Below are 14,658 nucleotides of genomic sequence, written 5' to 3'. Positions count from 1 at the left end.
GGGATCCCACAGCAACTTCATGTGTAAAAGGCATGACTTGGTCTCTGATGCCCAAGATGTAAAAAAATACCATATGTCTTTATTTTTCTAAATCATATAGAATCAGCTTTTAGCCCCCACTGTCTGCCTCACTGGCATTTTTGGGTGGCTCTCCCCATTTTGCTAGCCATGTGCCAGGGCTGTGGGGCTTTCACAGTCCAGGCAAAACTGAGTTGTCCACATCAGTTGTTCTCAGAGCACTACAGAGCTTGCCGGTCCACTCAGAGGTGGCTGCCCCCATCCTGCTCACTCAGAGCCCCTGAGCAGAGGGCCTGACCCTTGGTGCTCAGACATTCAAGCCCTCACCGCCCCATCCCACCCTGCCGACTAGAGGGCGCTGTGCGGGTGGGTAGGAGCCAGTGCCTCTCAACCTCTCCTTCTGGAAAGAGGTATTATTAGTTCCCCACTTACAGGTAGCCTGGCCCTCACATGTGCTTGGTTTGGCCAATGTAGTTTATTTATTTATTTTTAAAGATTTATTTATTTATGCATTTATAAATTTATATATTTATTTATATGCAGGAGGGTGAGAGGTTTCACTGGAGACAGAGCAGGGAACAGAACAGGCAGACTGACTGAAATACACTGCTGAGGGGAGCAGCAGGTGAGACACAAGAGGTCTGCTGCGCCATGTGGGTATCTCGCGCCTGGCCAGGATCAAACCTGCACTGCAGAGGCTGCGGACACCTTCACAGTGCAGCGCTCAACCGCCTGCGCCACCTGGGAGGCCCCAATGTGGTTTATTAACATTTTTTGAAAAATCTATTGCAACATTTAGGCAATAGAAAATGTCAGATGTAATTTTCACAATCAAGACCTAAGGTCACTGCTTGGAATACACTGGATGGAGCTGAGTAAGGAACACATGTTCGAGGCAGCTGGCCACATCTGGAGTGTCCCTCTACCTGCCCCTGCAGCCCTGGCTTAGGTTTTTGAGATTGAGACCCACGCTCAGGTTTTTGAAAACAAAGCCTCTTGACACCACATACTGGCGCGCACTCACACACACACACACACACACACACACACACACACACACACACACACACAGTTAATTCATCCCTGGTCTCAAGGATTTTACCGAAGTCCAGGCCCAGCTGCTGGAGGTTGGAGGGCTGGGGGTGCTGGGGATTTGGGGGAGTGCCTGCATTGGAGACAATTACTTTTTCATTCTCTGCCAATGAATCTACAGCAGCAAAAAAGGCAGGACACTGACTGAATTCTCCATACTATTTCTCACCGACTGATCCAGCTCCATGTTATGTCACGTTTTAACGCTATTAATGGCTAACATTTATTGGGGCCTTCCCGGGGAACCTTATAAACAGCGCCTCCATGAATTCCTTAGACAGACACTAATTCCACAAGAACGCAGCAGAATCTGGAGGCCCAGACACCAGAAAGAAGGGGTGGAGGCGAACACAGGGAAATGCAGCTGGTGACGCAGCTTCCATGCAGAAGGGAGGGAGGTGCAGCCCAGCCCGGGTTCTGGACCCGGGACTCCCGAGCCGCCGCTGGCGTGGTGGTCAGGGGCCAGGCCCACGCCAGTGGCTCCTGGACAACCGCGGGTCTGGTGGAGGCAAGTGCACCCCGGAACTTCCCTGACGCGCCCGTTTCGGTGCCTCCACGCCTCTCTCTCCCTCTCTCCCCTGACCCCAGCCACACCCCGCTCCGCTCCGCATCTGTCTCCCCACCTGCCCCGCTCGCGGCGCAGAGGCCACTTGGCAACCCGCTCCCCGCCGCCACGTGACCCGCGCGTAAAGGCGCGACTCTCCCCACCCGGGCCGCGGGCTCGCCCCGGCACTGCAGAGGCTGCGGGCCGCGCACGCGCAGTCGAGGGCGCACCTGCGCGCCGGGGCGGGGCTGCGGGGCGCCCCGCGCATCCGCCCGCGAGGGGCGCCGGCCGCTGCGCCCCCCGGAGTCCAGACGCCCACGGGCCTCGGGCACCCCTTGCCGCTGCGCTCCCAGCAAGTGCCCACGCGGCCAAGCCTCTCCTTAGGTCAGGGCACCAAGGCTGCGCCCTGGGCGCTGCACGTTCTCCCCTGGGCATGGGGATGCCAGAGCCCAAGTCCCAGGTCTGCGCTAGCTAGGACACCTGCGACCTTGAGCAAATGACTTGACGTGCCCGTGCCCCAGGACAATGGAAAAATAATAGCTACCTACCTCCTGAGGCTGGAGTGAGAATTCATGAGGGTCCTTGGGTGGTGCCTGCCGTGTGGCAGGCTCTCGGGCTATGCTAATACAGAATGCAAAGCAAAGAGTTTCGAGATGGCTGAGGATTTTTCCATTTTGTGCAGGTCATCTCACTGGCTCCTCAGAGGAGCCTGGAATTTTTATTGTCCCTGTTTCGCAGATGGAGAAACCAAGGTCCCGGCATGTCAAGAGAACTCAAACCAGGTCTCCAGAGAGGCTCCAATCTGGCGCTCCAGAGTCAGCGATTCCTGAGTGAGTTCACAGTGTCAGCCGCTTGCCCTTGCAGCTATCCTATTTAAAACAACGCCCGTTCTGATTTTTACCCTTCCTAGTGCACATCTCAGGTACACATCCGCAGGAGACAATTTCTTTTTTTGTCCTTCCTTCAGAAAATAAGGAGCTGCTATATTTTATTTGCTGTGACCTTTGAGGAGGTCCCCATACAGATGTCAAGTCTCCAAATAGTCCTGGATCCCTGCGTCCAGACCTATCCTGGGCTCCCCCTACCTTGCACTCAGACTCTCTTCCCTCCCTGTTCCTGGAAAAGCCACACTCTTTGCTGGTGCTGGGTCTCTGTGCCTAGTGCTGTACGCCAAGGACACTCTCGAGTCCCCTCTGGCTACCTTGTCATCTCAGGAAGCCTGCCCTGACTGCAGCTCACCCCATCTGCTCAGTCAGGTGCCCTGTGACTCACTCTCACTGTCCCTGTCCTGCTTCCACACTTATTAGAACAGAAATCCGGTGCTGGTGTGACCCTTTGATGCCAGTCTGTCTCCTTGGCTAGGATACTGGATGCTCCATGGAGGACTGTCGCTGCTGGCAAGTGCCAGCTGGCCGAGGAGGGAGCAGGTGTCATCACAATTGCATCCCAGTTCCCCCACATGGGCAAACTATCTGTCCCTGCTCCAGAGGCACCCAGAGACTATCAACACCTTGTTGGCTACAGGCAGAGCAGAGACAAGGAGGCGACAGATGAATAGGAGGTCACATGAAAGTTCTATTGGGTAGATTGGGATGGGGATGAGAAAATGGTCAAATCTTCATGCATCAGGGCTGGTGTCTGAACAAGGACATGACCTCAACCTGGATGACCATTAGTCACCCCATGACCTTGGGAGGTCCTCCTCCAGCTTCCTTAGTGATTGCTCAGTATAGAATAATGATTTACAACTCAGAGCGTAGAATTAGATCTTTCCTTTGTCACTGTAACATTTCATTTCTTTTTTCTTTTAATAAATTTAAAAAAGATTTTTATTTATTTATGCATACAAGAACTGGGGTACAGGCCAAAGGTGTGAGGGTGAGAGGATTCACCAGAGACAGAGTGGGGAATAGAACAGGCGGATTGATTGTCTAGCCCACTGCTGCAGGGAACAGCCCAGGAGACAGGAGAGGTCTGCTGGGCCATCTGGGTCAGCTCCCTGGCCAGGGATCGAACTTGAGCTGCAGTGGCTGGTGATAGCTTGGTTGGGCTGAAACTTTAACCCCTGCGCCACCAGGGAGGCCCATTTCATTTCTTTACGTGAAGAAAAGGACCTAGCTCTCAGAGGTGTTCCTGAAATTTAATGAGTGTGCGTTGATTATACTACTACTAGCTCTCCATCCTTTTTGATTTTTAATTGGCTTAACTCATTTGTTTCTCTTGGAAGTCAGAGGTGAGTCCCGTCTCATATTTCAAAAAGTAATCTCTCCTATCAACAAAGAAGGTCCAATGAAAACTGACCAGGGGCCAGTAAACATGGACTCAGGGAAGGAGATACTGAGACCAGAGTTGTCCCACAGCGCTTTCCTGATTTGGGACTTGGGACTCTCTAGGCTTTGTCCAGAGACGGAGATCCAGTGGGCCTCGCACATGGCTGTAGTTCCACCCCAGAAGAGTGGCTTACACACTGCAGTGGAAGCCCAATAAATATTTGCTATAAATGATACACAGCCTGACAGCAAAACTAGTCCTCCGTATCTCTGAACCTCATTATAATCTCAGAATCTTTATTATTATTATCTGGAAATGGAATTTTAAACAATGGCCTAGTATTGTGAAGATTTAGTGAGATGATGCATGTAGGACCCTTAGCCCCAGCCTGACACGCAAGAGCTCAGCGAGTGGTGGGTTCCGCGACGTCGGCACCCCCGAGACAGAGACGGCGCCGGTGCCGCACGCTGCGCCCCGGGGGGACGAGCGGGTACCGCCCGAAGAGGGCAGGTGTCCGGGGGGGCATGGAAGGCGCCCAGAAAGGCCCTTGGCCGGGTGTCGGGGAGACGGAGCCAGCCCGCAGCCTGGCCGGGATTCTGACGCGGAGGCGGCAAGGAGACTCGGGGCCCCAGCGCCCCGGGAGCGCGCGGGAGTCGGGGCGCGCGCGCCGAGGAGGAGGGCGCGGCTCCCGCCCCCGCCCCAGGCCGCCGCGCGCCCAGCCGCATCCCGGGGGGCGGGGCCGAGGCCCGGGCCGCCGTGCGATTGGCGGAGGCGTGCGGGGGCCGCTGACGGCAGCGCGAGGCCCCGCCCCCGCGGCCCCGCCCCCGCGCGCGCCGGCGGGTCGGCAGCCTCGCTCTGGCCCGCGCCGCGCCCCGCGCCGGGTCCGCGCGTCAGTCGGTGCCGGCGGCGGCGGGCGGCGGGCGGCGGGCGGCGGGCGGCGGCGGGCGGAGCGCGGAGGCCGCGGGCGTCGCGGGAGCAGGCTCGGAGCCGGAGACACGCGCGGCGCGATGGCCCCCATCGGCCTCAAGGCCGTGGTCGGAGAGAGTAAGTGCGGCGGGTCCCCCCGGCCGGGAGCCGCGCCCGCCCGCCCGCCCGCCCGCCAGGGAGCCCCGCTGCCCCGTTACCCCGCTGCCCCTCTCCCCTTCTGCCCCGCGGCCCCGCGGCCCCGCGCCGCCTCCTCGCGCAGCGCCCCCGGCCCGCGCGGCCGCGCCCCTCGCGCCCCCCCGCCGCCCGCGCCCCTCCCCCCCGCCCTCCGCGCCGCAGCGCCCGCGCCCCGTCTCCGCCCCCGCCCCCCACCCTCACCCCCGCACCCCTCGCCTCCGCACCCCGTTTCTCTCCCCTCCCCGCCGCCTCTCCCGTCCGCTCCCCGCGCCTGCACCCGCCGCCCGGCTCCCGCCCCGGCTCCCGCGCTCTCCCCGCGCCGCCGCCTCCCGCGTCCGCGCGCCCCTCCCCGCGCCCTTCTCCCCGGAGACCCCGGTCCCCTCCCTTCCCGCCCGCCCCTCCTCGCCCACCCTCCTCGCGAGTCGTGACGGCGCGAGCCCGGCCGCGGCCCCCCCGTTCCCCGCCCCTCCCCCGCCCCCGCCGGGCGGCCGCGGTCCCCCGAGCCCCCTGGGAGCCCCGCGCGGCCGGCGGGGAGAGGCGACTCCCGGGGCGCGCTCTGCGGGCGGAGCCCGCCCCCCGCCCGTCGCGCCCCGGTCTTGACTTCCCGGGCGGGGTCGCGCCTGGTCCCCGGGCCCCCCCAGGTCCCCGGACCCCCTTAGGCCCCCGGAACCCCCAGGCCCCCGGACCCCCCACCCCAGGTCCCCGGACCCCCTCACGCCCCCGGAACCCCCAGGTCCCCGGGCCCCTCAGGCCCCCGGACCCCCCACCCCAGGTCCCCGGACCCCCTCAGGCCCCCGGAACCCCCAGGCCCCCGGACCCTCCCAGGTCCCCGGACCCCCTCAGGCCCCCGGACCCCCCCAGGCCCCCAGACCCCCCAGGTCCCGGGAGGCGAGGAGCCCCAGCGTGCGGCGGGGGTGGGGGGGGCGGCCCGGCCCGCGGCCTCCCGGGGCCGCCCCAGCCGCTGCTGCCGGAGGAGATGGTGTTTGCGGGCTTGGATGGGAGGCTCAAGGCGAATGGACCTTAAAAATGGATGGATCAGACCCGGACGGTGCAGACAAAGGGTGTCTCTGGGGTTGTGCTTGTTTCATGTACAAAAAATGGGTAAGCGTTGCTGTGGCCTCTGCTACCGCCTTTGCAGTTGAGAGGAAATTCAAACTGGGCTTTTCTCTGTAAAGAAAGGAAATAGAGTAAAAATGGTGGAACTGACAGTTTCCTTCCCAGTAATTCTCACCTATATTCATTCATTTTCCTCCCTCCCTCCTTCTCTCTCTCTCCCCCTCTCCGCCCCCCCCATGTTGTCGACAGCATAGTGTTCCTTTTGAGCATCACAGCTGTTTTCATAGCTGTTTTTTCTTCCCTCCTCTTTTCATCGAGCCTTGGGAAATATTCTCACTTATTCATCCTTACCTGGCTTATTGCACCAGAAGGAAATTGTTTTAAAAACCGAACTCCAAATGAGTGAGTTTTTAAAAAGTGTCTAAGTGGCTTCCCCAAGCCTTGAGGCCCCTCCTATTTTCTAAGGATACTCGGAAGTTTAGGGTTGGAAGGTCCCACAAACACCCTCCAATGTTAACACCCTCATTTTACCCATGGGACAGAAATGGAGGCTCAGAGCAGATACATGACTTGCCAAAATCAGTATTAATTAATTTTTTTAAACCTCATTCTATTACCTTGTAACATTTGTCCAAAAATTTGAATAACTTCATTATTCTATCTGCTGTTTCATTTCTCCCAGTTTATAGTCTTTCAAGTGTTATATTTGCATGCTGTGCTTTTAAAATAAAATGCCTAAGTGTTTCCAGCCTTTTGCCAGAACCCTTGTTCATACAGGTGACTCCTTACTCCTCCCCTACCCTCACTCACCTGCCTTTTTTTAGATACAAGCATAAAGGTTAAAAAAAAAAAATCAATATGTAATATGGCCAAATGCCACTGTTTACAAAAATAAAACCAAACCAACTTTACATAACACTGGTGAATGTGGGGAACTGCATTCTATTCCCACAGCAATTGAGTTATGTGTAAATTTGGGGGGAAAAACATTTGCAGTCCTTTGTCAGTGACACCCGTTAATTCTGGTGCCTCACTTTGGATGGGGTCTCTAACTTTGCCTCTTTTTCTCTAAAATTAAAGATTTTTTTTTTTTAAAGATTTATTTATTTATTCATACAAGCACTGGGTACAGTCAGAAGCACGGGAGGGCTAGAGAATTCACCAGAGCCAGAGCAGGGAACAGAGCAGGCAGAAGGACCGAAGTACACTGCTGAGAGGAGCAGCGGGCGGCAGGAGAGGTCTGCGCGCCATGTGGGACCCTCACCCAGTGAGGCCGGGGATTGAACTGGCGCTGCAGAGGCTGCAGGCAACTTCGCAACCCAGCACTCAACCACTGCGCCACCGGGGGAGGCCCTAAAATTAAAGATTTTTTAACCAACATGCACCATCTGAAAGATCCTCTTCATAGCTTGTTCCTCCTAATCTGAATGACACCCCTGGGCACTCTTGACCGTATTTCCTCATTCATTTTCTTTATAACACTTATAGTTATCTCAAATGATCTTGTTCCATTTTTGGTTTTGCTTTTTGTTATTTATGGATTTTTTTCTTTTTTCTTTTGCCTATCTGCATATCTTCTGTGGTGATGTGTCCAAATCTTTTGCACATATTTTTACTGGGTTGTTTGTTTTCTTAGTATTGAGTTTTGAAAGATCTTTATTCTGGGTATAAGTCCTTTATCAAACATATGATTTACAAATATTACAAATATTCTAACCCCCCACACCTCTGGCCTGTACTCCAGTTCTCCTATGCATAAATAAAAATTTCTCAGTTTGTGGTTTGTCTTTGCATTCTATTTCATTCTTTGCCTACCCCAAGTTCACAAAGAATTTTAATGTTTTCTGTTTTCCCTGTTTTCTTCCAGAAGTTTTATAGTTCTAGGCTTTGCATTCAAATTTTGATACATTTTGAGTTAATTTTTGTGTATTATCTGAGTTATGGTCAAGGTTCAGTTTTTGTCCTTTCTCCCATTGAATTGTCTCTGTGAAGATCAGTTGGCCACCCATACAGGCAGGCCTGCTCAGGACCCCTTTTGGGCTCACTGATATATCTGTATGCTCTCAACAATAGACAGTGTTGTCTCCGTGACTGTAGCTTTAAAGTCAGACTGGAAATCAGGTATTGTGAGGCCTCCAAACTTTCTTCTTTTTCAAGATCTTGGTTCATTTGCTTTTCCATGTAAATTTTAAAGATTTATTTATTTATGCATGTGAGAACTGGGGTACAGGCCAGAGGTGCGGGAGATGAGAAGATTCACCAGGAATGGGGAACAGAACAGGCAGATCAATGGAAATACACTGCTAAAGGAGGAGAGGTCTGCTGTGCCATGTGGTTTCTCCCTGGCAGGGGATCGAACTCATGCTGCAGTGGTTGCGACTAGCTTCATAGGTTGTGTCTTAACCTCTTGCGCCACCTGGGAGGCTCTCCATGTAAATTTTAGAATCAGCTTGTTCAGTTCTATTTCAACACTCTGGGATTTTGATTGGAATTGTGTTGAATCTGAAAATCAGTTTGTGAGAATGGACATTTCAGCAAATTTACTTTCAATATTTTAGGTTTTTTGTTGTGTTGCAGTGTGAAACTCATAATTCTTATTGTCACAAATAAAGAAGCAACTCTATGACAAGGAGAATTTCACATAGTTTAGCCAGGTCGCAGGATCAAAGTCAGTTTATGAAAATCTATTGTGTTTCTGTATGGTAGCAATGAACAATTAAAAACTGAAATTTCAAATAGTTCCAATTGTAATACAGCAGCAACAACAAAATGAAACACTTTGGTATACATCTAACAGAATATGCTCCAGATTTGTATGCACAAAGCTATAAAACACTGGTGAGAGAAATTAAAGATGACTTAAGTCAATGGAGAGGTCTAGCATGTTCATAGAGTGGAAGAATTTAATTTTTCCAACATGTATTTTTAGATCTCTTGGATAGATACCTAATTGAATTGCTAGATAGAATTGCTAGGTCCTATGATAATTCTACATTTATTTTTTTAGGAGTCACCAGTCTGTTTTTCAAAGTGGTTGCACCATTTTACCCACCAGCAATGTATGAAGGTTCCAACTTCATAACATTCTTAACCATATTTGTTATTATCTGTCTTCTTTACTACAGTCTTCCTAGTGGGTACGAAGTGATATCTCACTGTGGTTTTGATTTGCATTTTCCTAATGACTAATGATGATGAACACTTTTTCATCTGCTTTGGAGAAATGTCTATATGAACCTTTGCCCATTTTTAAATTATTCAATTTACGTTTTAATCTATATTATTTTCATTTTCCCATTTTTTAAAAAAATTTTTTCAGATTTATTTTTATTTATACAAGAAATGGGGTGTAGGCCAGAGGTGCCGGAGGGCGAGAGGATTCACCAGAGACAGAGTGGGGAGCAGAACAGGCGGACGGATCCAAGACACTGCTGAGGAGATCAGCGGGCAAGGCAGGAGAGGTCTGCCTCGCCATGTGGGAATCTCCCTGGCTGGCTGGGAATCAAATCTGTGCTGCAGAGGCTGCGGACAGCCTCACAGCGCTGCGCTCAACTCCCTGCTCAACCAGGGAGGCCCTTTATTATTTTCATTTGAAGTGTTTGTTTTTTTTTTTAAGATTTATTTATTTATGCATACAAGAACTGGGGTACAGGCCAGAGGTTCAGGGGTGAGAGGATTCACCAAAGACACAGTGGGGAGCAGAACAAGCAGATCTACTAAAATTCACTGCTAAGGGGAGCAGCGGGCGAGACAGGAAAGGTCTGCTGCGCCATGTGGGTCGAGAGCTCTGTGGCCAGGGATGGAACTCAGGCCACAGCAGTGATATCGAGACTTAACCCCTAGGCCACCAGGGAGGCCCTAAAGGCCTCCTTGAAGGCAGAGGCTGTGTCGTGTTCCTTTGGGCATTCCCCAGGGTGCCTAAAATAGTCTCCAGAATCTTGCCTTTGTGTAACAGCAGCATCCACTTAGGTGGGATCGTACCTGTGCTAATTAGTTAAGCATTATAAATACCACCTTTTCTTATACCTCCTATATAGTTTCTAGGGGAATTGTTTCTCTAAAACCATATTTGGGGTGATTTTCTGAGATAAGTATGGTATTGCATTCCTAAATTTCCTTTAAACATTTATTTTGATGTGTGTGATAATATGGAGTTTGTAATCAGACAGACATGAATTTTAACTTGGGACTGGTCACTATCAATTTTGAATGAGTTGACTAAATTCATTCCTTTGTAAGATTAGAATAATTTGTTTGGCAGGATTGCTGTAAACGTTAGAGACAGTGTATATAGATTGGTAGCATAGTAGCATCAATCTATAGTAGGTAATGATTGAAAATGGTGGCTATTATTATAATTTCTATATTTTATTTGGGTTTTATGAATACACCATTTCTATTACTATAGTAGCTGCACATGAAGTTTTTTGACGTTCATGATTGCTTTCCTTAATTTATTTCCTAATTTATGTTTTTTAATATCCTGTTACTTTCTGTATTTCTTTTTTCTCTTAAATGTTAATACGACATACTATGACTTCACATGGGGCAGACAGAGCTAAATTATTTTTTAATTCTTCTTAGTTGCTTCTGATTTCAAGCTTAAAAAGAAATGTATTTAATACTTGTTATTTCTCATCCTGTTTTGAAAACATCTGTTGATTTTCATTTAACTTATGTTAAATGAAAAATTAATTTCCCGCTTGGGCCAGGCACTGGGCTGGGAGCTGTGGGACCATGAAGACCCAGTCCCCATAATGACAGATACAGAAACCACCACAACACAAGTGCTTCCCCACAGCTGTGACAGAGCAGTTCTCATTTCTAGCCTACTTTAAAAACGCATTCCTACTTTAAAAGCTAGGTTAGGTTTCAGTGTTTGTAATATGTAATGAAAACCCCATCCTGTCTTATTTTGAACTTAGATACCCCATTTTATGTGCCAAAGAGGTAGATACAAAACCTTAAAAAAAAAAAAGTCTAGATTAAAATTCCAGTAGGGTCTCTCTGGTGGCACAAGGGGTTAAGTCTCAGCACTATCAAACTATCGCCCGCCACTGCAGCAGGCCAGGGAGCTACTCACCTGATAATCTGATATCAGAATTAATGTAATTTTATTTTATATATTTTTAAAGATTTATTTTTATTTATGCATACAAGAACTGGGGTATTGGACAGAGGTGTGGGGGGTGAGAGGATTCACCAGAAACAGAGTGGGGAGCAGAACAGGCAAATTTACTGAAATACACTGCTGAGGAGAGGATAGATGATTTATTTCCCTAAACTTATGGCTGCATAAAGAAAGTGTGACCTTAACAGGTCACCCACATATCGGTATTTAATCGAAGTAAAACCAGCCTTCACACTTAAGTACTGTCCTCCCCGGAGACAGACTCTGCAATTAAATGTTGAGGTCCCTTTCTCAGAGTAAATGATTTAGACTGGTGAATGATTTGATGGGATGTATTGCTTTATGATACGTATTTTAAATGACATCCCAGGGAAAGCTCACTTGAACTTGTGTACTACCAGATGAACACCTTACTTTTATTTATTTATTTATTTTTAAAGAAGGGTTTCTTTTTTTTCTTTTTTTTTTTTAAAAAGATTTATTTATTTATTTATTTATACAAGCACTGGGTACAGTCAGAAGCGCGGGAGGGCGAGAGAATTCACCAGAGCCAGAGTGGGGAGCAGAGCAGGCAGAAGGACCGAAGTCCACTGCTGAGGGGAGCAGCGGGCGGCAGGAGAGGTCTGCGCGCCTTGTGGGACCCTCCTACAGTGGCCGGGGAACAGCCGAGGATTGAACCGGCGCTGCAGATGCCGATGGCAGCTTCGCAACCCAGCGCTCAACCGCTGCGCCACCGGGGAGGCCCTGAACAACTTGATTTTAAAGTTAGCTCTTTTTAAAAAATGTTTTAGAAATTTGTTATTCAGATATAATTCTCATAGCTAACATTTCATTCCTTAAAGGGCAAAATTCAGTCATTTGTAATATGTTCACACTGTTGCATGGCCCACTGTTTATGTCACACTTTGATCATCTCCAGCACCTCAACAAGAAACCCCTACCTGGTAGCGTTCCCGCGTTCTGTCCTCCCGCCAGCGCCCGCCACCTCTCATCGACTTTCTGTCTCGACGGATTTGCCTGTTGTGAATGTTTCGTATATGTGGGGTCATGCAACATGTGGCTTTTGTAGCTGGCTTCTTTCACTCAGCGTCATCTTTAAAGGATCGCTGTTGGTCGCACGCTTCCATCCTTCCTTCCCCGTCACTGCTGCGCAACAGCTGATGACATGAATGTGGCACGTTTCGCTTATACCTTGGTGGGTAGCTGGACATTTGGCTTGCTTTCACTTTGGCGCTATCATGAATAATGCTGCTAGGAGAGTTTGTGAAGAATTTTTGTGTGGCTGTATGTTGTCATTTCTCTTGTATGTGTATCAGAAGTAGGACTACTGGGTCCTATGCTAATTCTCTTTTTAGCCTTTCAATCCACTGCCAAAGTAAAGCTACCTTTCTAAAAGTCAGATTTTGCCCTGGTTTAGGGTCCAGCAGGATTGCAGTATATTAAGTTCTTAGCTGGTAGGAAAGTGCAAGTTTTATTGGGTTTTGTTAGCAGAGCTTTAACTTAGGCACTGTCACCCACGAGTCAGGGGCAGAGTCAGGAATACAACCCAGAGGGCCTGCCTGTCTGCCATACGGACCCAGCAAAGTCTTGGAATAATGTTGGGGAAAACTTCAGTTATTAAAAACCAAGGGACAGAGGTTAAAGGCTTATGAGCCAGACCTGAATCTGAGAACAGAGGGGTGCTTAATCTTAGTTAAGAAGCGACCCTAGCCAGAACCCAGGGTGAATCCTGCCTCTAACACTCATCATGGGTGGCACCCGGGGCCTGTTGCACCCTCATCCCTGTGTGCTCACCTGTAATGTGCAGGTGATCATCTCTCTCTGACAGAGCGCCCAGCACCACGTGGCTCGTGGTAGATACTCTATAGATGTTGTTAAACTCATTAAAACACCCAACTTGTAATTTTCCTAGACTATTTGGGCCTCAGCTTTCTCAACTTGTAAAATAAGGTGGATGATAGGAAGTGAAGAAAAGACACTTCCTTAGCTGCCAAACACCTGTTTGTCAGAGGCTCTGAGTTCCAAAATAAACCAGAAGGGAGAGTGTCTGGTGCACATCCGATAAGCCTTTTTGGATCTGGTGGCAAATAAATGTTCTTCCATTTGTGGGTAGCACTTGGCGACACCGGAGTCCCACACCACCTCTTCTGGAAGTTTAAATACTTATCACCCCATCATGAGACTATTGTCTGATTTAGAAAGCCCTCTGGTTGCTGAGTCGGGGTGGAGGGTTTGGTAAGGAGCCACCCTAGTGGTCCAGGCAGGAGAGGAGGGGGCGAGGATGGCAATCTCCCCCAGGCAGGGAGAGGCAGCAGTGGGTGGAGAGAAGCTGGTTCCCTCGAAGCATCTTGGAGGCACCAGTGTAGGTCCTGGTGAGGGATAGGCTATGGGGGAGTTGTGAAGTCTCATTTTCTCACCTGGGCAGCCAGTTGAAAGTCCTGCTAGCCTATGGGCTGTGAAAGAAGGAAGAGACAAAGGTCTTCTTGGGGAGATTTGCTCTTGAAGGCGTGGTGTCTTGGGTGCCTGTGGACTCTCAGGGGAGGTGGCTACTAGGCAGCGGGCAGATGTGATGACGGTCTGGGCCGGAAATTCATGCTGGGGTATCACCAGGAGACTGAAGCTATGGGAACTGGTCAGATCACACAAAATAGGGTGCGGGGTGAGGAGAGGGCCTGGGGTCAACACCCGAGGGATGCTGGCATTTACAGGCAGGGCGCAGGAAGAGCAGCCAGCAGGCTTGAGGGTCAGAGACAGGAGGGCAGAGGAGCCAGGTGGGTCTGGACCTGTGACTCCCTGGGCCCAACCTTCAATTGACTGAGAGCGAACTTGAGCCAGCAAGTAGGGGTCTTCGTTTAGGGATGAGCCTTCACTCTCTTGGCTGGGAGGCTTTTCTCTCTGTGGTGCTTCCCCTGTGTCTTACAGTCAGCCCTGGCCTGTGTGAATGTCATTGTTCGGGGTGCTGAGAAGGAAATGGTTGTAGTCAGTCAAACTGCAAAAAAGAGGATTCAGTTTTGTGCTGTGTCAAGATGCCATCCGGTTGTCAAATCCCGGCTCGGGGGAGGGATGGTGGAAGCCTCTAGTCTAGACTCTCACCCAGAGCGGGAGGTCAGCCCTTGGGTAATCCCTTTGCAGTTTTTGTCCTTTCTACGAATGCTGGGGACAGACAGTGTTTCCCACGCCAGCGGAGACTCGCGATTACAAGTGCAACTTGCAGGGCCGTTCCAGAGGCAGCCAGTGCAGCGCTCAGATGTCGCTCAGGACCTTCAGTGGCACCTCATCCAGCTGCAGAGGATCCTCGAGAACCTCCTTGGATGGCAGTGGGGACAGAGCCGCTTCTGCTTGGCAGCTGAGGGGAGAAGGAAGCCATTTAGGCTGAGATGGTTCTCACGGCCCCACACGGGAGTGACAGGGGCGCAAGCCCGGTGGGTCATCCGTGCTCATGGTG

General features: G+C 50.8%; 1 protein-coding gene across 3 annotated transcripts in view; it reads left to right on the top strand.

The window, feature by feature from the left end:
- The first annotated feature begins 4,882 nt into the window (after positions 1–4,882).
- Positions 4,883–14,658, top strand: part of STXBP1 (syntaxin binding protein 1) — a 51,796-nt gene continuing 42,020 nt past the window's right edge. For 2 of the 3 annotated variants that reach the window (XM_037494986.1, XM_037494985.2), the window contains exon 1: positions 4,883–4,969. In XM_037494986.1, the coding sequence (XP_037350883.1) occupies positions 4,933–4,969 (37 nt within the window). In that variant the 5' untranslated portion in view covers positions 4,883–4,932. The remainder of the gene's footprint in view (positions 4,970–14,658) is intronic. The other variant, XM_037494987.2, reaches the window with a different exon arrangement.

Source organism: Talpa occidentalis, unplaced genomic scaffold (genome assembly GCF_014898055.3).
Source record: "Talpa occidentalis isolate TD23 unplaced genomic scaffold, MPIMG_talOcc4v2.1 talOcc4.7, whole genome shotgun sequence".
Taxonomy (NCBI): domain Eukaryota; kingdom Metazoa; phylum Chordata; class Mammalia; order Eulipotyphla; family Talpidae; genus Talpa; species Talpa occidentalis.
The sequence above is the reverse complement of the archived record's forward strand: the minus strand, read 5'-3'. Positions and strand labels throughout refer to the sequence as shown.